The 23,407-nt window shown below is 42.8% G+C and overlaps 1 protein-coding gene across 2 annotated transcripts; it reads right to left on the reverse strand.

Moving 5' to 3' along the window:
• Positions 1–5,715: 5,715 nt before the first annotated feature.
• Positions 5,716–22,619, reverse strand: GINS3 (GINS complex subunit 3). 2 transcript variants are annotated; one of them, XM_030796149.1, is made up of 5 exons: positions 22,419–22,619; positions 21,743–21,882; positions 16,380–16,933; positions 8,520–8,753; positions 5,716–7,368 (listed from the first exon to the last, which is right to left on the reverse strand). In XM_030796149.1, exons 3-5 carry the CDS (start codon positions 16,563–16,565, stop codon positions 7,138–7,140), a joined length of 651 nt encoding a protein of 216 aa, XP_030652009.1. In that variant the 5' UTR covers positions 16,566–16,933; positions 21,743–21,882; positions 22,419–22,619; the 3' UTR covers positions 5,716–7,137. The 2 variants fall into 2 exon arrangements, with proteins under 2 accessions (XP_030652009.1, XP_030652000.1); XM_030796140.1 differs by having other exon boundaries at positions 22,413–22,619.
• Between the last annotated feature and the right edge of the window lie 788 nt (positions 22,620–23,407).

A 23,407-nucleotide genomic window follows, 5' to 3' on the forward strand; every position in this document is an offset into this window, starting at 1 on the left:
GGAAGAATTTTTGTTCTACAAAAGGAGACATACAAGTCATGTGAGAATCAAATAAACTTTTTTTTTTTAAACCTGGAAATAAACTTCTCTCTCAAGGGTGATACAGGAGCAGAAAGCGTTGTAAAGGCTTGAAACTCTGGGTTCTTTCTTCTTTTTTTCTTTCTCTCTTCCTTCCTTCCTCCCTTCCTCCCCCTTCCTTCCTTCCTTCCTTTCTTCCTCTCTTCCTTCCTTCCTCCCTTCCTCCTCCTTCCTTCCTTCCTTCCTCCCTTCCTCCTCCTTCCTTCCTTCCTTTTTCTTCTTTCCCTCCCTCCCTCCTTCCTTCCCTTCTCTTTCTTTCTTTCTTCTTTCTCTCTTTCTTTCTCTCTCTTTCTTCCTTCCTTCCTTCCTTCTCTTTTTTCTTTCTTCTTTCTTTTTTCTTTCTTCTTTCCTTTTCTTTCTTTCTCTTTCTTTTCTTTTCTTTTTTTTTTGAGACAGGGTCTTACTCCCTTCACTCAGGCTGGAGTTCAGTGGCGCTATCACTGCTCACTGTAGCCTCAACTTCCCCGGGCTCAAGCAGTCCTCCAATCTTAGCCTCCTGAGTAGCTGGGACCACAGGCATGAGCCACCACGCTCAGCTAATTTTTTATTTTTTGTAGAGGCGAGGTCTTACCATGTTGGCCAGGCTGGTCTCAAACACCCAGGCTCAAGCTATTCTCCTGCTGCAGCCTCCCAAAGTGCTGGGATTATAGGCAGGAGCCACCTCGCTCAGCTGATTTTTTCTTTGTCCTGAGCCACAGGTGGGAGATGTTTGCAGGATGAGCTGATTCCATGTGCTCCATTATGAATTCTGAAACACTGGCAGTTCCCAGGAACTATTTTCAGAGCTATGCTGACATTTAATCATGTTGGTGTAGAAAGCCATGCTTGTTTTAAACTCATTTAGACACAGAGAAAATTAGCTAGAGAGTGCCAGAAGAGAAAGGGGAAGAAAATCAAGTTATTGCTATCAAAGAGAAAGAATGCTAAAAGTTCTAAGTAAAATCAGAGGCCTTTTCCTGTCAGTTGCAAGTACTAGGGGAAAAGTAAAAATTTCAATGAAAGGCAAATATTCGACCAGGCACAGTGCCTCACGCCTGTAATCCCAGCATTTTGGGAGGCCGAGGCGGGTGGATCACCTTTAGGTCAGGAGTTCAAGACCAGCCTGGCCAAGATGGCGAAACCCGGTCTCTACTAACAATGTTAAAATTAGCCAGGCGTGGTGGCAGACACCTGTAATCCCAGCTACTAAGGAGTCTGAGGCAGGAGAATCGCTTGAACCCGGGAGGCAGAGGTTGCAGTGAGCTGAGATGGTGCCATTGCACTCCAGCCTAGGCAACAGAGCAAGACTCCATCTCAAAAAAATAAATAAAAATGAAAAATTAAATTAAATTAAATTAAAAAGAAAGAAAAGCAAATATTCTTTTTCTTCTTGATGAGCTTACCAGTAGTTTCATCCTATGCAAGCTCCAGCTGGCCCCAGTGCGCCTGCCTCAATGCAGTGAAACCTTTCCAATAAGCTGAACTATTGAATTAATGTAGCGAAGAGTCTGATGCAGTTTTGCTTTAAAATGTGATTGCCCTCTAAGTGCAATGTGGGACTTTGGATTGGATTCTGAAACAGGAAAAGGACATTTATGGAAAATCTGGTGAAATCTGCATAAAGCCCGTGGTTTAGTTAAAAGTGTTGTAGCAATGTTAACTTCTTAGTGGTGATAAATGTACCATGATTATGTAAGACGTTAGGGCAAGTTGGGTGAAGGATATATGGGAACTCTCTGTCTTACCTTTATGACTGCTCTATAAATCTAAAATTATTTTTAAAATAAAAAGTTTGGTTGGGTACAGTGGCTCATACCTGTAATTCCAGCACTTTGGGAGGCCAAGATGGACGGATCACTTGAGTTCAGGAGTTTGAGACCCACCTGGGCAACATAGCAAGACCCTGTTTCTACAAAAAATAAAAAAAATTAGCTGGTGTGGTGCTGCATGCCTGTAATTCCAGTTACTCCAGAGGCTGAGGTGGGAGAATCGCTTGAGCCTGGGAGTTTGAGGTCAAAGTGAGCTGAGATCACACCACTGCACTCCAGCCTGGGTGACAGAGCGAGACCCTGTCTCGAGAAAAAAAAAAAAAAGTTTAATGAAATGATGCTTACTTTGTTGATTTGAATTGATCTTGAAAAAGCAGATACAGAAAGGAGACCTCTGTTTCTGGGTGTGTCCTCGTTTGCAGCTTTCCCTAGACCTCAAGGCTGGCAACAGGACAGCGTAGCCCAGGAGGAGAATGCTGCTATGCTAAAGTAAGGTTGCTTGGCAAGCAAGTTGTGTCTGGCTGCACTGTCTCCTTTGATTAACTAGGCAGAAAAGCAGAAGCCTAGAAAAACAAAATGAGCTCAAACAAAAGCAGGCTGGGCCTGTCACCTATATTAGTCATTTGCTCTCAGGAAAAGAGTGACTCTACATTTTTCCAGACTTGTCCTTGATTCACTGTACATTTTATTTGTTACCATTAAGGATGAGAAATTTTCTCCTCCTCATTCAAAAGGATAATATCAAGAGTTAGCAAAACACACACACACACACACACACACACACACACACACACACACACACAGACACAGATTTAGCAACAGAATTCCAGCTTTCAGATACCTTTCCTTAGGTTTAGAACATTTACTTAATTGTCTTTCAAACAAACGTTTCTATGTGTACTCAATACTAAAAATTTATCGGCCGGGCATGGCGGCTCATGCCTGTAATCCGAGCACTCTGGGATGACAAGGCAGGTGGACTGATTGAGCTCAGGAGTTTGAGACCAGACTGGACAATATATTGAGACCTCGTCTCTACAAAAAATACAAAAATTAGCCAGGCATGGTGGCACATGCCTGTAATCCCAGCTACTTGCGGGGCTGAGGTGGGAGGATTGTTTAAGCCTGGGAGGTCAAGGCTGCAGTGAGCTGTGATTGGGCCACTGCACTCCAGCTTGGGTGACAAAGTGAGACCTTGTCTCAAAAATAAAATAAAATGACCTAAAAATCTGCCTTCACTAGATAAGGAATGTTGAAATTATATTTCTTAGACTAGTTCTTACAGTTGGCCTGGTGCAGTGGCTCATGCCTGTAATCCCAGCACTTTGGGAGGCCAAGGCGGGTGGATTACGAGGTCAGGAGATCGAGACCATCCTGGCCAATGTGGTGAAACCTCGTCTCTATTAAAAATACAAAAATTAGCTGGACGTGGTGGCACGCACCTGTAATCCCAGCTACTTGGGAGGCTGAGGCAGAAGAACTGCTTGAACCCAGGAGGCAGAGGTTGCAGTGAGCTGAGATCACACCACTGCACTCCAGCCTTGGTGACAGAGCAAGATCTGTCTAAAAAAAAAAAAAAAAAAAAATTCTTACAGTTAAGCATCTACCTTACATTTTATAGATTTTCCTCCTGAACACAAAAATATCTGTGTGAGAAATATATATATGGCCTCTGCAGTTATTTTCTTTTGCCAAGGTCAGTTTAAAACATTACATTTTCACGTAGACACAATTGTTTCAAGCATAAAGATCAAAAGCTCTCTTGGGGCCAGGCGCGGTGGCTCACGCCTGTAATCCCAGCACTTTGGGAGGCCGAGGCAGGCGGATCACGAGGTCATGAGATCGAGACCATCCTGGCTAACACGGTGAAACCCCGTCTCTACTAAAAATACAAAAAATTAGCTAGGGCGCGGTGGCGGGCGACTGTAGTCCCAGCTACTCGGGAGGCTGAGGCGGGAGAATGGCGTGAACCCGGGAGGCAGAGCTTGCAGTGAGCCGAGATCGTGCCACTGCACTCCAGACTGGGCGACAGAGCGGGACTCTGTCTCAAAAAAAAAAAAAAAGCTCTCTTGGGGTTTCTTGAAGGATCGGGGCAGGGGGAGGGACAGAACAGACAGACACAGAGTGGAACTGACTGCTGTTTGAACTTGAGTCACTCAGTGCTTCTGCGTGCCAGTTTCACTAGTTCAGATACAGTATTCCAGAAACCTCGGGTTCAGAGGTGCTGAGAGATCAGTGAGAAGCTCTGTTAAGATGCTCAGAATTCTTAGGGAGAAGGTGGACTTTTTATTTAAAATAAGAAACAAATTATTTCTGCCATGCAAGCAATAAAGAAATTCAACATCAGATTAGCAGGGTAAAGATGACTTTTTTTATTTGTTTTTGAGACAGTCTTGCTCTGTCACCAAGGCTGGAGTGCAGTGGTGTGATCTCAGCTCACTGCAACCTCTGTCCCCTGGGTTCAAGTGATTCTCCTACCTCAGCCTCTCGAGTAGCTGGGATTACAGGCGCCCACCACCATGCCTGGTTAATTTTTGTGTTTTCAGTAGAGACAGGTTTCACTGTGTTGGCCAGGCTGGTCTCAAACTTCTGACCTCAAGTTATCCACCTGCCTCGACCTCCCAAAGTGCTGGGATTACAGGCATGAGCCACCGCACCCGGCCCAAAGATGAGTTTTGAACAAAGTGTGCTGGGATAACTGGGTAGCCTTTTTCTCTGAGATGGGAGGGTCTTGAGCAGAGATTCAACAAGATTGGATATACTTTTTAACAAGAGCACTCTGGCTGCTATGGTGAGAAGAGTCTGAAGATGGAGTGGAGGGTGAATGCAGGGAGGCAGTTAGGGGGTGACCCCAAACTCCAGGAAAGAAATGGTAGGGGCCTGGCCCAAGTGACAGCACCACAGGTGATGGGGAGGTGGCCGGATGCTGCAAATGATTTGACGGTAGACCCAAAAGATATGGAGAGTAAGAGGAGGAAGGTCAGGGGAGACATAGAGTTTTTGTTCGGAGCAATAGGGAAGGATGGAGTTGCAAAAAATGGAGATGGGAAACATCAGAGGAGGAGCAGGCCACGGGGAAGTAGAAACATCAAGCAGGGGATTGGATACAAGTCTGGAGTTGGAGGGAGCGATCTGAGCTGGAGATAGGAATTTGGGAGCCATCAGCGTGGAGATGGAGAGGCATGGACAGCCCAGAGCCACCCAAATCCAGAGGTCACGAACAGCAGGAGGAATCAACAGAAACAGAGCCTTGCCCCACTGCTCCTGGCAGCCCACATTGTCCCTGGGAAAAATCTATATATACTGAGGTCTTCTGTCTATAAGTCCACAGTCATGTGGGAACAGAGTGCTTCAGGGGAAAGGGCACATCTTTACTCCTTGGAGTTTGACAGCAATTTGGTATTTGAGTCCATTTGTTGTTTTTTGAAAAAATAACCTCTTGAAGGGACCAAATCAAAATCTAAATGACTAACTGGAGGGCTGCTGGGGAGAGGGGTAGTCCGACAGGCTTGAAGGCAGATCTATAATTGAAAATGGGTTCAAAAGCTACATGTAATATAATCTGTTCAAAATGCAAAACAGGGGCTAAATTTTGGACATGAATACCTACATATTCCTGACACATGGCCCCTGAGGAATTTCTGTTTTTGGGGAAGTAGGAAAAAAACGGCAGCAGACTTAGAGTTGACTTTAAATATAAAGCTATGTGTGAAAAGAATGATGCCAAAAGTTAAATAATATGCTTTTCTCGCTCTATGAATGGTTTCTGGGGCCCTGGCTATATATAAATGCTGCGGTAGTAATGGAAATCTCATCTTCCTAGGACACAGCACCCTCCTACAGAGAATGTACCTCCTATTTATGTGTACCACACAAGCAAAAGAGCAGCTGCTAAAACGTGGATTTATTTGTGCATTACTGTCAAATATGATCAAAGACACAATTCTGATAGCTTTGATGATTATCTGTAGTACTAGTGACAGAAAGAGCACTTGTACAGAACATACTCATGTATAAAGCCAATCATTTATTTAGCACTAAAATCAAATTATAAAAACATCAATTCCATCTTAAAACAGGCATTTTAAAAGCATTTCTGTGGTTCTAAGTTTGCATCAAGACAGTCTAAGTTTGCATCTGCACAATCTGGATACCCAAATCCCTCTATAATTTCCAAAGACAAAGACAATTTTTGCTAGTTGTGGGGTGTCAGGGGGAAGCAGTGATGCCCTGCAAACAGTCTAATGGGCCCAGGGAACACTGTTTCTTTCTCAACCTGAGGTTGTGTCCTTGATCTCCAGGAAAAGAGATTAGTGCTTGCTTAACCACGTTCCTAAAATGGTCAGGGATCTTCTATGCAATAATGTTGCAAAATTTACTGAAGAGGAAAAAAAAGCACAACGGAGGCTTCTTGCCCATTTACACTCACAATGTTAGATTTCGAAAACAGGGCCCTTCGTAGTCAGCAACCAAGTCCTGACTTCCGGATGTAATGCAGGCTGGTTAACACCCCTTAATAACTACTTTGCAATTCCAAATGACTCCCCGACAGCTTTTCTAGACAGAGAGTGGAATAAGTGTGCGGGTGCTCTTAGGCTCTCGGAGGCAAAAACAAGCTCAGTTTAACCATTTCCCTTCCGGGTTGACTGCTGAGTTATGCAGATTCCAGTTCATTAAGCCCTGAATATAGAGTATGAGGCCAATATCTTTTCTTTAGTAAAAGCCATGCCATTCATCTGCCTTTCCCTTTTCCTCCTTTATCTGGGCGACTGTTTTTGGAAACTGGGGTAACTCCCTGCAGGCAGGCAGCAGGAGATATCTCCAAGTCAGGCCGGCATGGTTCGGTGCTATCCTCTGTACAACCATGAGGAAGATGAGGCAAATAAGATCAAGAGAGCATTTTGTGAACAGGCGATGACCCAGTTTGTACCTATGCTTTGTGGCTAGTGAAACTGTACATCTGAAGCCGTCCAAACTCCCAGACACAAAGAATCCCAGTTGCAACTCTACTGTGATATATTATATGGCAGTGATTCTTATTTAGGAAGGACTTTGATTTCTCCTTGGCCGTGGGTTTTTGGGTTAAAGGGCCTGGGCTGTGGGTCAGCAGGGTGGGACGGTCCTGGAAGACTCACAGAGCCAGGGACACCCACATCCTCCAGCATGTCCAGTTCCCTATAATTCTCTATGGCCACAGGAAATAAGCCACGAAATGGGACAGGATTCCGGTTCTGTACAAGGTCAACCAGCTCCTATTAAGGACACACGGAGGGATATGTCTACAAGGAGCCATTCTGTGTTCTTCCAGCCTTCAGTCTTCCATATCAGTGAATTTTCTCTTCTTGTAATTCTGAACGAGGTTGGAAGCTGTGATCTGAGAAGCCTGCCCCTTCTCCCAACACTGAAAGTCATTCAGTCCTTTCTGCCCTGTTTGAAATAAGCCCCTCTCCATCTCGTCTAGCCTGGCTACCAGGGCTGAAGTGTCTTCGTTGTAAGCGTTCTGTGAGGAGTCCATGATGCGGCGAAAACGTCCAATAAAAGTCTGGAAAACAAGGGAGTAAGAGAAGTCAGTATGACCCCACAAAGTCATATCCATTTTTATCTCAGAACATTTAAATGGCATGAAAAGAAAGAATGATGTGTAGGACTCAGAAGGAGGTCTGAATTCTCTCTAGCACCCAAGTAAGTTATTGCACATTGCCAAGCCTCAATTTCCTCGTCTGTGAAGTGGATTGTTATGAAAATCCAGTAAGTTGTTAAGAAAACCAATGAATACATGTAATGCGCCTAGCAAATGGCTAGCACACAGCAAACTCCTTGAGAAGCATCACCTATTATTGTCATTAGTAGCAAATGCTTCTGTCCCAAGAGGCAGAAATGATGGTTTCTTCTAACAGTAACAGATTAAAAAATAATTATGAAAAATTAAAATAAGGTTATACCATAAAGGTTGGGAACAGATGTATAACATTGTTTTGTCCTGGAAAAGTAATAACGATATGAGTTATTGTTTATTACATGGCATTACATAGTTTTACCACAACTCTATAATTTTGGCACAATTATCACCTCCATCAATTCTTACAGGTGAATTGATATCTAGAGAGGTCAAGTAGCTTGACCAAGTCATATTGCTAGTTCATGGCAGGGCCAAGCCCTAACCCCAGAACAAAGGAAGGAAACAAATAACCCAGTAACTCTCGTATTTCCAACAGGAACCCTCAGGCCAGGCCTGGGACTGTGTATCTAAGTGCCTGTCACCTGTAATGCACCATCGCCCTTTTTTTCTCTTTTTTCTTTTTAATAGAGATGGGATCTCACTATATTGCCCAGGTTGAGTCTTGAACTCCTGGGCTCAGCGATCCTCCCACCTTGGCCTCCCAAAGTGCTGGGATTACAGGTGTGAGCCACCATCCCCGGCCATCATCACCCTTTTCTCATTTCCTAGAGTTCCTGCTGGCCTCAACTTGTAGCAAGCAAATATGAGGGGTGGCAGACAAGTCATATTAAAAAAAAGTGTGTGTGTGTGTGTGTGTGTGTGTGTGTGTATAAAATATAATGGGCAGACAGTGTAGGCTGACCTGGAATAATAAACTAAATTTACAAGTCATACACTGTCCTGGATAAAAGCAGTATCTCTGGCTGGCTCTTGAGACAAGTGCAGCACCACAGGTTTTCACACCCATTACTTGCCTGCAGCAGAGACTGGGAAATGTCTGCATTCTCGGGACTGTCAAAATGCAGGAGTTGGGAGCCAAACCCGTAGAAATGGGGCCCCATTTTGTGGAGGTCCACCACATTGGCATCTGCACTGAACACGGTCCTCCAACCCTCTTGGTAGATCTTGGGGAGTTCCACAGAAAGGATCCGTCGCTTGTTGTCAAAAAGTCCTTTTGCCAGCCACAAGGGTAGTTCAAGCTTGGAACCCTGCAGCATGCACGAATGTAGATTTTAAAAACAGGCAAATAACATAGTAAATGTGTGTGATGAAAAGGAAATACACATCGCCTGCGCAATACTGCCTTTTCTCTTTGGGGGAGTGGCTGTCAAGCACAGAAGACCTGGTCGTGACTTGAAGCCATTAATGAAGTGAGTGGGCTGAAGTTTTATGTGATGATGGAATGGAGACAGAAAATGGATTTATACAACAAAAACAAGGTGGAGAACAAAAATGTAGGATAAGGGAGAGTTTTCTAACTAACACATATAAAAATTGTCCAATTGTAGACACTTCAGAGCTATAGTAAACATTTCCTTTTTCTTTGAATATTCAATATTTATTCTAAATATCCACTTGCCGAGTGCCTGCTGTGTACTAAGCACCCTATTGGATGCTAAAGGTCAGAAAGAAAAATAAGATCAACCTGAGCTTGGGTGGCAGCCCCTTTCCATCCCACTTCACAGCTTCAGAGATGACAGCACACATGTCTCTAGTTTTTAAAGCCTCAATAGAATTAGAAAACAAGATGAGGTGGTCATGACAGACCAGAAATTAAGAGTCATAAATCTCCAAAAAATCAAAGGCAAACAACTGGATTGAATGAAGCAGTAACAGCCGAAACTCTCACAAGGGAGAACTGTTGCAAAAAGATGGGAGCAGTTTTGTGGGTGTGGAAGCAGAGCTTTTGGCAAACTGCACAGGACTAGACAGACCAATATTGAGTTCAAGGCTGCCAACACCACCAGGACATGAGGGCCTAAGATCTGAGAAAGAAGGGACGGAAGTAAGCCCACTATTTGACACCGAATAGCAGAGAAATTAGGCGCCAACTTTAAGATAAATTTAAAAATCAAATGGAAATTCCAGAACTGAAAAATATAATAATTGAACCTAAGAAGTCAATAGATTAAATCAAATTTAACATGTTTACTGGATTGGATTTGGATGAAGAGAGGACTGTGAATGAGAAAAGGTCAATAGAAAATATTCAGACTAAAGTATCTAGAGAAAAAACAGAGAAGAGCCTAAGAGATGTATGAAATAAGGTGTAAAAGAAAGAAAAAGTTCAACATGCATGTAATTTGATGGGGAGGAGGGATAGATTGAGGCAAAATAAATGTCTGAAGAAATAGCTATACATTATCCAAAATTTAAAAAAGGTATCAAACCACAGATTCAAGGAACATTATGAATAACAAGTATTAATAGGATAAATACTAATAAAATCACAACTAGGCATTTATTACCTGAATTGCGAGACCAAAGACAGAGAAAATCTTAAAAACAGCTGTAGATGGGAGTGAGGAACACACTGCCTTTAAAGAAGGAACATGAAGAGTTAAACCCAACTTTTTGGCCAGGGCCGGTGGCTCACGCCTGTAATCCCAATGAAAGGTGAAGCCGGCTGGGCTTCTGGGTCGGGTAGGGACTTGGAGAACTTTTCTGTCTAGCTAAAGGATTGTAAATGCACCAATCAGCACTCTGTATCTAGCTAAAGGTTTGTAAACACACCAATCAGCACTCTGTAAAAACAGACCAAGCAGCACTCTGTAAAACGGACCAATCATCACTCTGTAAAGTGGACCAATCGGCAAGATGTGGGTGGGGCCAAATAAGGGAATAAAGCAGGCCACCGAGCCACCTGCAGCAACCTGCTTGGGTCCCCTTCCATGCTGTGGAAGCTATGTTCTTTAGCTCTTCACAATAAATCTTGCTGTTCACTCTTTGGGTCCGCACTACCTTCATGAGCTGTAACACTCACTGCAAAGGTCTGCAGCTTCACTCCTGAAGCCAGCGAGACCATGAACCCACCAAAAGGAAGAAACTCCGGACACATCTGAACATCTAAAGGAACAAACTGCAGACACACCACCTTTAAGAATTGTAACACGCACCACAAGGGTCTGCGGCTTCATTGTCTCAGCGAGACCAGTGAGACCAAGAACCCACCTGAAGGAACCAATTCCAGACACATCAATACTTTGGGAGGCCAAGGCAGGCAAATCACCTGGGCTCAGGGGTTCGAGACGGGCCTGACCAACATGGGGAAACCCCGTTTCTACTAAAAATACAAAAATTAGCCAGGCATAGTGGTGGGCGCCTGTAATCCTAGCTACTTAGGAGGCTGAGGCAGGAGACTCGCTTGAACCCAGGAGGCAGAGGTTACAGTGAGCTGAGATCACACCATTGTACCCTAGCCTGGGCGACAGAGCAAGACTCTGTCTCAAAAAAAAAAAAAAAAAAAAGCCAACTTCTTAACAGAAATTGTGGAAGCCGCAAAACAATGGAAATGGAATTTCTTTTTTAATGTGCTAAAAGAACATAACTGCGAGTGTAAAATCTGATACCCAGTGAAAATATCCTTTAAAAGTAAAAGTGAAATAAAGGCATTTCCATAGAGACAGTATGCAGGAAAGAGTTAACACAGTAGGCCTGAGACTGCTATCTTAGCAAGGCATGCTTGCAAGATTGGCCCTTGGTTGGCATTTGGGAACTTGGATTTCAGGAGGATTCTCACCCGTCCTAGAACTGATGAGAGTGTGCCTGAACTGTCTGTGAAAACAATGTGATTCATGTTGAACATCTGCTTTCCCTCTGGAAGTCTGAATTTTGGTCTGTGCTAGATAGAAAGTGCCACATGAACAGCCTCCAATAAAACCCTGGAGACTGGGTCTTTAACAAGTTTCCCTGGTAGACAGTATTTCAAACATTTTATCAGAATTCAAATTACTGGAGAATTTAAGTGCATCCTGTGTGACTCCACTAGGAGAGGACTCTTGGAAGCTTGTGCTTGGTCTCCTCCAGACTTGACTCCATGCAACCTTTCCCTCTGCTGATTTTGCTTTATATCCCTTTGATGTAATAAATCTTAACCATGAGTGTGACTATATGCTGAGCCCTTTGAGTCCTCTTAGTGAATCATCAAATCTGGGTTGGTCTTGGGCATCTGTGACACAGACAGAAACTGAGACTTATCACCAGAAGATTCAGAATAAGGGAATTCTGAAGAGAGAATGCAAACGATTCCAGAAAGAACTATGGAAATGCAAAAAGGAAAAACGAGTCATGAAAATAATATATAAGTGGGTATATAATAATAATGTTTTACAGGGGTTTTCAATGAGTCAAACTAGAATACATCACAGTAACACAAGAGAAAAAATGGGTTTAAGTGTTCTAAGATTCTAGTCATTTCTGTGAAGTGGTGAAAGTAGTAACTTATATAACATTCTTTTTAGTCAGAAATGATTGTGTAATATATTTAAGGTAGCCACTAAAAGAAGAATATATAACTAAACTAATAAAAAGGTAAATGAATAATAAAATAAATTTGATTAATGCAAAACAAGTCAAGAAAGGATAGAAAAAGAAAGCTAAAACAGATGGGACATAAGAAAACAGTAAGAAGGTAAAAACGAACACAAATATGTCAATAATTAAATGTAAATGGATTAAATATAACAATTAAAAATCAGCACACTGAACACACAAAAAAACCCAACTATATGCTGCATAAAAGAGACATACCTTAAATATGAAGACACACAAAAATTAAAAATAGGATAAAAAAAGTCATGTAAACACGAATCAAAAGACAGAAGCATTATTAGAGATAAAGAGAGACGTGGCAATAATAAAAGGGTCATTATATCTACCAGAAAATTATTAATATTTGTCTAAATTAACAGAAGTAAAAGGATAAATAGACTAATCCATAATCATAATGACAGACTTTAACATTTTTTTAATCAATTTTTTTTTTTCAGAGAGGGGGTCTTGTTCTGTCACCCAGGCTGGAGTGCAGTGGTCTTCTAGGCTCAAGTAATCCTCTTGCCTCAGTCTCCTGAGTAGGTGGGATTATAGGCATGTGCCACCACACTCAGCTAATTTTTCAATTTTTCCTAGAGACAGGGTCTTGCTATGTTGCTTAGGCTGATCTCAAACTCCTGGCCTCAAGTGATCCTCTCACCTCCACCTCCCGAAGTGCTAGGGTTACAGGCAGGAGCCACAATGCCTGGTCCACATGTTTTTCAGGATAAAAAAAAAAAGTAGAAAAAAAAAATCGCAAGGATAGAGAGTATCTCAACAAAACAATTAACAAATGAGCTAATTTACACATACAGATTATTTATTGCACACTATGACTTCCCATAGACAACTTTTCAAGTCCACACAGAATGGTTAAATTGGTCTTATGCTTTGCCATAGAGCAAGTCTCAGCAACTTTCAAGACTGAAATCATGCAGACTATGTTTTCTGGCCACGGTGGAATTAAGCTAGAAATAAAAAATGGTAAATGACCAAATCTCAAAATGTTTGAAATTAAGCACTAGTCTTCTAAATACCTACAGCTCAAAAAAGAAATCACAATAAAAATTAAACAGTATTTTAAAATTTTTATTTATTTTTTGAGACAATATCTTGCTCTGTCACCTAGGCTGGAGTGCAGTGGTGTGATCACGGCTCACTGCAGTACTGACGCTCCAAGGCTTAAGCGATCCTCTTGCCTCAGCCTCCTAAGTAGCTGCGACCACAGGTGTGTGCTACCATGCTTGGCTTTTTAAAAAAATTTTTTGTAGAGATGAGGACTCACTATGTTGCCCAGGCTGGTCTCGAACTCCTGGGCTCAAGTGATTCTCCTGTCTCCACCTCCCAGTGTTGGGTCTACAGGTGTGAGCCACCATGCCTGGCCTAAAAAGTATTTTTAGTTCATTGATAATGAAAATATAACACATCAAAACTTATGAAATGCAATTAAAGTTGTACTTAAAAGAAATGAATAGCTATGAATGTATAAAAGAAGATTGAAAAATTAATGACCTAGGTTTCCATCTCAAAATGTGTGTCTGTGTGTGTGTGTGGTGGGGGAATTAAGCCCAAATAAAGTAGAAGGAAAGAACTAATTAAGAAATTAATGACCTAAAAAACAAAGGTACAAAAGAGAAAACTAACAGAGTCCTAAGTTAGTTCTTTTAAAAGAATAAAAAAATTGATAGACTCCTGGCAAGGGTAATCAAGAAAGGGAGAACACAATTTATTGATATTAAAAATAAAAATAAGGATACCACTGTAATCCTACTGACATTAAAAAGATAGTAAAGGAAATTCTGAACATTGTACTGATACCATTGAAAATTTAGACAAAAAAAAAATACAAAAATTAGCTGGGCATGGTGGCATGTGCCTGCAATCCCAGCCACATAGGTGGCTGAGGTGGGAGGATCACTGGAGCCTGGGAGGTCAAGGCTGCAGTGAGCCATATCACACCACTGCACTCCAGCCTGGGCAACAGAGCAAGACCCTGTCTCAAAAAAAAAAAAAAAATAGATAAAATGATCAAAGTTTTAGTTAAAAACCAAATATACCAAAACTAACACAAGAAGAAATCAAGCCCTGAATAATCCTATAAATGAAATTAAATGTCATACAAACCTTCCTACACAAATCTCCCATGCAGAAGGATTCTAAAGATTTAATATAGACACTCTGCACTCAAAGAAGTGGAACGTTGACTGCCTTCTCCTTCAGTGTGACAGTGATAATGACTTCCATCCAAAGAGTACAGTACGAAAAGGTGGAGAAACCTAATGAACATTACCTCTGCCAAGGTTCAAATGAACAGTAAAAAGTCCTGTTGATAGTAGGCACCCTTAATATGTGATGAAAGTGGCACTTTACCTCTGTGGTCTTCCTCCCTAAAGCTGATAACCAAGTCTAATGCTGAGAAAAAAAGAATAAAAAACAAAAACAAAGAAGGCTGAGCAAGGTGGCTCACGCCTGTAATCCCAGCACTTTGGGAGGCTGAGGTGGGTGGATCACTTGAAGTCAGGAGTTCCAGACCAGCCTGGCCAACCAACGAGGTGAAACCTCATCTCTACTAAAAATACAAAATTAGCTGGGTGTGGTGGTGGGTGCCTGTAATCTCAGCTACTTGGAAGGCTGAGGCAGGAGAATCGCTTGAACCCAGGAGGTGGAGGAGGCTGCAGTGAGCTGAGATTATGCCACTGCACTCTGGCCTGGATGACAGGGCAACTCCGTGTCAAAAAAACAAAAAAACTAAAACCAAAAACAAAACTACCCCCAAACCAAAGATTTCCAATTGAGGAACATTTTACAAAATACCTGACCACCACTCCACAAAACCGTCGAGGTCATTAGAACAAGGAGGTCTGATTAATTGTCACAACCAAGAGAAGGCTAAGGAAACATGTCTACTAAATGCAATATGGTATCCTAGGTGGAATCCTGGAATAGAAAAAGGACATTAACTAAAAACTAAGGAAATATGAATTAAGTATGGGCAGCATAGCGCCATGTTTACCAGTGTGTATGGGAACGAAATCCTCATCTGCTAGGATGAAAATCAACAGATAATGTCTATATTAAAAAAAAACAACCCAACAAGGTAAGTTGAAGAATATTATTTAGAAATATGAAGATGAATCTTGAAGACACCACTAAAAAAGGTACATGAGCCCTGTGGACTTGGAGGGGCAAGTGGGAAAAGGAAGGCAGGGCCTGCTATTTTTTCTTATAAATCTTTTGGTACTACTTGACTTTTTTTTTTTTTGAGATGGCGTCTCGCTCTGCCGCCAGGCTGGAGTGCAGTGGCACAGTCTCGGCTCACTGCAACCTCTGCCTCCTGGGTTCAAGAAATTCTCCTGCCTCAGCCTCCGGAGCAGCTGAGATTACAGGCGCCTGCCACCACACCCAGCTTTCTAGTAGAGATGGGGTTTCACCGTGTTGGCCAGGATGGTCTAGATCTCTTGACCTCGTGATCCGCCCGCCTCAGCCTCCCAAAGTGCTGGGATTACAGGCGTGAGCCACCACGCCCGGCCTATTTGACTTTTAAAACGTTGGTTATGTATTACTTTGATAAAAATTAACTTGAAACAAACAGACCAAACAAAAAACATCGTTCTAAACAAAACTTAGGTGAAACAGGATATCCAAATTAATCATTACAAGCCATGTTCCTGGGACAATTTTATATTTGAAGCCATACGGCCTTGGGTTCCGAATCCCAGCTCACCACTAACTGAAGCCCTGGCCAAGTGACCCAACCTTTCTGGTTGTTGAAGGATTAAAGGGAAAAGCTTACTCCCCACACCGGACCATGCTGGCACTAAGTAAGCCCTCAGTAGGGCTTACTGATCCTGTCATCATTATGTAGGAATGAATTTAGCAACCTGGGGTTCCTACTTATCATATGCTCTTACAGAACCCAAAGCTGTTTTAAGGCAAACATGATCAGAACTCTAATTCTTAAGTATTCAGCTGGAGCCAATCTTTAAGCATTCAACACACGTTGCAGGGGGTAGGGGGAAGACACTAATTTGGACAGTCTCAAAAAAGAAATCAATGTTGGAGGCTGCCTGGCGACCTAGGATAAATGTAGTTTCACCACAGATGGCGAACAAGTCTGGAGACCACCCCGAGCGCGAGGGGACCCCCGCGGAGTTTCCAAGAAGAAGTCGTTAGCGCCTTCGGCCCTGGCTCATCGAAAACTACAAATCCCAAAGGGCAGCGCGCCCCGACGCGGCGTCCCAGGGCCGCGGGGCCCGCCGGGAGCTGCAGTCTTTCCAGGCGGGACCCCGCACCCAAAGGCTCACCTGTGGGACCGCGTTGTCAGTCTCGGCGCCTGCGCTCCGCTCCAGGAAGAAAGCGCCAAGGCGAGGCATGGCGGTCTCCGTGCGCACCGGCAGCTTCTCGTGGGACATCAGGATGTCGTCCAGAGAAAGAAAGTTCTCCTCAGGCCCCAGCGCACCCGACTCCACTCGGAAATAAGCCTCCGACATGGCGGCCACTTGAGCTTCTCCGCTTCCACTCGCGTGATTCGGAAGAGCCTCAGGGAGTTAGGGGTGTACAAGACGGGGAGGCGGAGACTGAGCAGGATGGTTGGGGTCAGGAAAGTGGATTGAAACTTGTTTCCCGCGCCCGGTGACGCATCAGACAGGAGCAGTCGATTCGGGCGGTACCGCCCAGGCAGAAGCAATCGATCAAGTCTGCAGATTTCGAGCAGCTGGACACGGCTGGGGAGCGGTAGGTGGGGGTGCCGGAAGTTCTCTTCCCTCCGCTTGTTGCACAGTGTGGGAACGTTACGAAGAAGCTGGAACGCTCGTTGAAGCTCCTGGACCCATTTGTACTGGACTGTGTTCATGTGATCCTTAAATATTTATATGAAATTAAAAACACTTCGCAACACTTTAGGGGTTTAAAATAAAGGCATCTTGTGCCCTTCACTCCAGGCCTAAGTCCAACCCTTTCCTACAGTTTTTTTTTTTTCACTATGCAACTCCGTTAATTTTGGTATTTGAAAGAAATGTTAAACAAACAAAAACTTCCAGCACTATCCCCAGCGAGTTATTATGGTCTAGTTGATGAACTAGCGTGTTGTATTTTGTTAGTATTTTGGTGGGTGTTGGACGGGGTGGGTAGAGGGGTGGAGCACTAGACTGCACATGGCTTGCGAAGGTTGTGAGTATACTTCAGGGTGTCCTAGCTCATCATCAACTGACAATCTCCTTTTGTGGCTCTGAATTTAAATCCCTAAAAATGGAAATCCAATTGGTCCGGTTTATCGATTGGTCCAGGCAGGCCACAATGGTCATAGGTCGCCAGCCACCCTATAGATGGGGGTACCTGTGTTGGGTGCGATCACTATCCAGTGACCAGGGGAAGGACCATGGTCGCATAGTACCAGGTTTAGTGGCTCTCCTCAGCCAGGGCTATGGGTGGCCGCAGATTGTTGAGAGATGCACTACAGAACTTACTTCGTCTAGAGCATTTCTGGGGCTACTGGAGCCGGGAGTAAAGGGTGTGTGGGAAGGGAGGTGTGTATTAACCATGGATTTAAGTTTCTGTTTTCCGTATTTTATGATGGTTTGACATCTTGGGGCCTTGGGGACCTGGGGAGGAATTGCCCCTCCAGAGTTAGCTAATTCCTAGAGATAGCAAACAACTTGCTTGTGAACACCACTTTCATATACAAACCAACCAACCCAAGCCTATATCCCCACACCATCTTTATCCATCTCACACACCAATATTTTCCCTGCCCCAAGTCACAGTAATAAATCACCCCATGGCCAAGTACCAGACAACTAAAATTCACCCCTATATCCCAGAGCTTGCCAACGTTATTCAAACTATTCAATCCTAAGCTTGCTCAGACTTCCCTTCCCTGCCTCGCCCATTCCTTCCCTGCCTCGCCCATTCCTTCCCACGGCAATAAAGGCTCTGGGCTTTCTCCTCGCTCCCTCTACCTCCTCATTGACCCTAATACTTTCTCGTGTGGCCGTAGGCACAGCCCCTTCTCTTGAGAACTATAATAAAACTTTCAAAGGCACTGGCCACTAATTCATTGATTGTCATCACCCAGTCACCTTTATAAATGAAATTCTGAGGATAATGAAAACAAGGTGCAGTGGCGTGGAAAGGCATGGCAAACTGTGTAAAGTCTTGGTACCATTCTAAGGAGTTAGGCCATTCCATAGAAAATGGGAGGAAAATGTAAGGTTTGGGGGCAAATAATAACATAAATCTGAGCTTCAGGAAGAGAATTCCAGTAGTAGATAAAGAAGAGAGAGATTAGATGCTTGGAAGCTGTTCAGTGGGCAGTATTTGGCAACCAATTCAATATAGGAAGTGAAGTATAGAGAGTAGTCAAAAGATTCAAATTTTGAACATGGCTGAACAGGTGGATGGACATGTCATGAATAGATACACAGAACACAGGAATAGGAGCAGTTGGAGGGAAGGGATGAGTTCAGTTTGGGACACATGGTGTCCAGGAGCTACTAGACAGGAAGGTCTGCAGCCCAGTGGAGAAAGCAGCCTAGAAGCTTTAGAGAGGAGGCACACTGAGAGGCAGTTATATGAAGGTTTTTTCCTTTTTCATATTTTAAATGTTCAGTTTGTGATACAGTCCAATATAAAAATAAACACAATCTGCAGTGATAATTTAGAATTTCTCTGATGACATGTATATATGGTACTGGATGTAGTCTGAGATAGAAATATAATTTGGCTAATTGAAGGCAATGTTATTTACTGCCAAGGAGAGTAAGCTATTTTTTATGCTGATATAATTAAGATAGATGCATACTGATTTATTGATGCCAAAGAAAGGCATTATTTTTGTACAAAGACCAGAATACTGGCTCCAAACTCAAATACCACTATTATTTTAATAATAAAGTAACAGGCCAATGTTTAACATAAAATCAGATTGCCTTGTTTGTCTTATTTAATGTCTTGGCTCATCATGAAACTATCATTGTGTATATATTGTTACTCTATTTAAACTGTCCTCTTCTTGAACTAATAAACAAGTGAATAAATCAGAAAAAAGTTTAAATTAGCGAATGTTTGAGTTTATGATGCTGAACTGCATCAATTCATTTAACAAAAGTGGCATGTGGTTTTCAAGCATAGATATGTGTTAATAGCTTAAATCCTAAGAGCCAGGAGTATTTCTGTTCTCTGAGAAAGCTGTGTTCCTTGGCACCCAGCCAACCAATCAATATACCAGTATTATGATGAACAGAATTACATTATACTGATAATATTCAGAGTATATTTGGTATATTTACAATATACAAAATTTAGTATTCTGAAAAGTGTCTGCTGGATCCTTCAAAACAGAGTATTTTTTTCATTGTAATCCTTTCAAGATTTCAGAATCATAGAACTGCAGTGTTTTAGAACTTAGAACAAGTGTTTTGGTGAACAGGGCAGGGGCTTCTTTGGCTTTTATGACTTGCCCTCAAAAGTCATAGCCTCCAAAGAACACACAGGCTTTAGATGAGCAAAACCTCAAGCAGCTTTACATCTGTTCTTTTGAATACCAGTGCTTTCTAAATTTCTTTCATTGAGTGGGGAGGTTGTGGTGCAAGTGACAGAAATGCAAATCTGGGAGTGGGGACAAAAAGAAGAAATATGAAAAACTGAACACATGGTTCATTTAAAGAAAAAGAAAGAAAAAAGAAATGTATTGGGCGCCATCTTTCCAGTTGCCCACTCAGGCCAAAGTTTGGGGGTTTTCCTTGATCTGCTTCCCTAACCCTTACACTTTGTAATGGCCCATCAGCTAAATGGCCCATCAGCAAATGTTGACTTAACATTCATATTTCTAGAATCTGACCATTTCTCATCATTCTGGTTTAAGCCACCATCATCTCTTGCTTGGATTTTTGCATTAGCTCTCTAGTCTCCTCGCTTCTGCCCATGACCTCCCTATTGTTCCTTAAGCACCCCAGACACACTTGGTCCTCAGTGCTTTGCATTGTCTGTTCCACTACCTGAATTGTGTTTCTCTTGGATTTCCACATGGCTTGTCCCTTTCAGGTCTTTACTTAAAAGTCACTGTCTCGATGAGGTCTTCCCTGGCCACCCTATCTAAAATTTTAACTGTTTAACAACAATTTTAACAACTCACATACTTGATATCCCCTGCTATGGTTTGACTGTATCCCCCAAAATTCATGCGTTGGAAACTTAATCCCCAATATAACAATGTTGGGATGTGAGTCCTAATGGGAGGTGTTTAGATCGTGAGGGCTCTACCTTCAAGAATGGATTAATGCCATTTTAAAAAGGGATTGGGGGAGTGGGTTCTCTCTCTACACATGCCATGTGAGGACACAGAATTTGTGCCCCTATTGGCCCTTCTGATTTCCACCATGTGAGGACAGCAAGAAGGCCCTCATCAGACGCTGGTGCCTTGATCTTGGACTTCCCAGCCTCCAGAATTATAAGAGAATAAATTTCTGTTCTTTAGAAATTACCCAGTCTCAGCTATTCTGTTACAGCAGCACAGAATGGACTAAGACACCCCCTTTTCCCTTCAGCACTGATCAGTCTCTAACTATATATTTTACTTATCTTGTTTATTTTACTTTATTATTTTTCTTTTGAGAAGGAGTTTCGCTCTTGTTGCCCAGGCTGGAGTGCAATGGCACAATCTCTGCTCACTGCTACCTCCACCTCCCGGGTTCAAGCGATTCTCCTGCCTCAGCCTTCCGAGTAGCTGGGATTACAGGCATCAGCCACCATGCCCCGCTAACTTTTGTATTTTTAGTAGAGACGGTGTTTCACCATGTTGGCCAGGCTGGTCTTGAACTCCTGACCTCAAGTGATCTGCCCGCCTCGGCCTCCCAAAGTGCGGCATTACAGGCGTGAGCCACCTTGCCCGGCCTTTTATCTTGTTTATTGTCTGTCATCCCTACTAGAATATTAGCTCCATGAGGGTGGGGATATTTTTAGTCTCTTTTTCACTGCTATATCCCCACTGCCTAGTATGTATTAGGCACTTTGTAAATATTTATTGAGTGATCTAGTGTCTCTTTATTTAGAGCAGTGATATTAAATTTCCTTTAAAACATTAAGTAAAAGTTTTAAGTAAATAATAGTACAGATGATATGTAAATACTATAGTGGTTACAAAATGTAGCAGTAAAACACTGAAAATACTAAGTTAAAGTAGTTAAAAAATAATTTGCCAGGCGCGGTGGCCCTTTGGGAGGCTGAGGCGGGTGGATCACAAGGTCAGGAGTTCAAGATCAGCCTGGCCAGCCTGGTGAAACCCCGTCTCTACTAAAAATAAAAAAAATTAGCCAAGCATGGTGGTGCACACCTGTAGTCCCAGCTACTTGGGAGGCTGAGGCAGGAGAATTGCTTGAACCCGGCAGGCAGAGGTTGCAGTGAGCTGAGGTCACATCACTGCACTCCAGCCTGGGCCACAGAGGGAGACTCTGTCACAAAAAATAGTTTGCCAAGGTACATGTTAGTCACAATATAATTCTGTAGATCCATGAGCTTAAGTCATTAATATCATGATGAAAGTTCATTGATTGGGCTCCAGTAATGTAGATTTTGTTGAGTTTTGGTAGAACTGTACTGAATTTTACCTTTATATCAACTATAAAAAAGGAATGCTTAAGCAAATAAAATTTTAAATGGCTTAGTTCCCTACCTATGAAGCATTTCCAGCAGCCGTTTCTACTCAATTGCTGTGTTACTTCAGGAAGCCAACAGGCCTGAGTAGGGTCCAATTTTTACCACTTTAATTGGCTTTGTAACCTTGGGTGAGTTACCTCTCAGAAGCTTCTGTATCTGTAAAATGGAGATAATGATAGTAGCTTACAGAGTTGTGGTGTGGGTGGGACAAATAAGCTAATACACAGTTGGCCCTTGAACAATGAGAAGGTCAGGGCACTGACCCCTACACAGTCAAAAATCTACATATAACATTTTAAATTAAAAAAAATATTTTTAAAATGTTTATAGAGGTGGGATCTTGCTATGTTGCCCAGGCTGGTCTCAAATGCCTGGCCTCAAGCAGTCCTCCTACCTCAGCCTCCCAAAGTGCTGGGATTATAGGTGTGAGCCACTGCACCTGGCTTACATATAACTTTTGACTTCCCAAAAACTTAGCTACTACTAGCTTGCTGTTGACCAGAAGCCTTATTGATAACAGTTGATTAACAGATATTTTGCAGCTCTATGTATTATATACAGAAGCCTTATTGAACAGTTGATTAACAGATATTTTTGCATGTTATATGTATTATATACTGTATTCTTACAATAAAGTAAGCCAAATAAAAGAAAATGTTAAGAAAACTATAAGGAAGAGAAAATACATTTACTATTCATTGAGTGGAAGTGAGTCATGATAAAGGCCTTCATCCTTGTTGTCTTCATGTTGTGTAGACTGAGAAAGAGGAGGAAGAGGAAAGATTGGTCTTGCTATCTCAGGGGTAGTCAAGGTGGAAGAAGTGGAGGACCTGCAAGGGGAGGCAGGAGAGTCAGACAAACATGGTATAATTTTTTTTTTTTTGAGACGGAATCTCGCTCTGTTGCCCAGGCTGGAGTGCAGTGGCATGATCTTGGCTCACTGCAAGCTCCGCCTCCCGGGTTCACGCCATTCTCCTGCCTCAGCCTCCCGAGTAGCTGGCACTACAGGCGCCCGCCACCACGCCCAGCTAATTTTTTGTATTTTTAGTAGAGATGGGTTTCACCATGATCTCAATCTCCTGACCTCATGATCCGCCACCTTGGCCTCCCAAAGTGCTAGGATTACAGGCGTGAGCCACCGCGTCCGGCCTAACCTTTGTATTTTTAGTAGAGATGGGGTTTCACCATGTTGGTAAGGCTGGTCTCAAATTCCTGACCTCGTGATCCGCCTGCCTTGGCCTTCCAAAGTGCTGGGATTACAGGCGTGAGCCATCGTGCCCGGCCCATGGTATAACTTTTATTGAAAAAAGCCTCACGTATGAGTAGGGACTCATGCAGTTCAAATCAACCAGTGTTATTCAAGGGTCAACTGTATACAAAGCACTGAGCTCAGGGCCCAGCCCACAATAAGAGCTCAATAAATGTCCTTCGTATCATCATTATTCATATGTTTGTTTAGAGCTGCATCCTCAGCACCTCAGAGAATACCTGGCACATAGCAAGCACTCAATGAACATTTGTTAAATAGCTGTCATTATTGATGATCATCCTTGGTCTAGGCTTGGCTACTTCTTGTCTCCCCTTCAGTTCCAGTTACCAAATATACTTGAAGGTGATAAAGTATTGTTCTCCAACTTTTTCCTGCAAAAAATTAGGTAGAATTTATCTCCTGTGAGATCAA

This window comes from Nomascus leucogenys, chromosome 2 (genome assembly GCF_006542625.1).
Source record: "Nomascus leucogenys isolate Asia chromosome 2, Asia_NLE_v1, whole genome shotgun sequence".
Lineage (NCBI taxonomy): Eukaryota > Metazoa > Chordata > Mammalia > Primates > Hylobatidae > Nomascus > Nomascus leucogenys.

Coding starts and splice junctions, on each gene's coding strand:
- GINS3 (XM_030796149.1), bottom strand. CDS start 16,565: ATGTCGGAGGCTTATTTCCGAGTGGAGTCGGGTGCGCTGGGGCCTGAG. Junction 8,754..16,379: donor CTGACAACGCGGTCCCACAG/GTGAGCCTTTGG, acceptor TGCATGCTGCAG/GGTTCCAAGCTTGAACTACC. Junction 7,369..8,519: donor TTTCCCAGTCTCTGCTGCAG/GCAAGTAATGGG, acceptor CTTGTTTTCCAG/ACTTTTATTGGACGTTTTCG.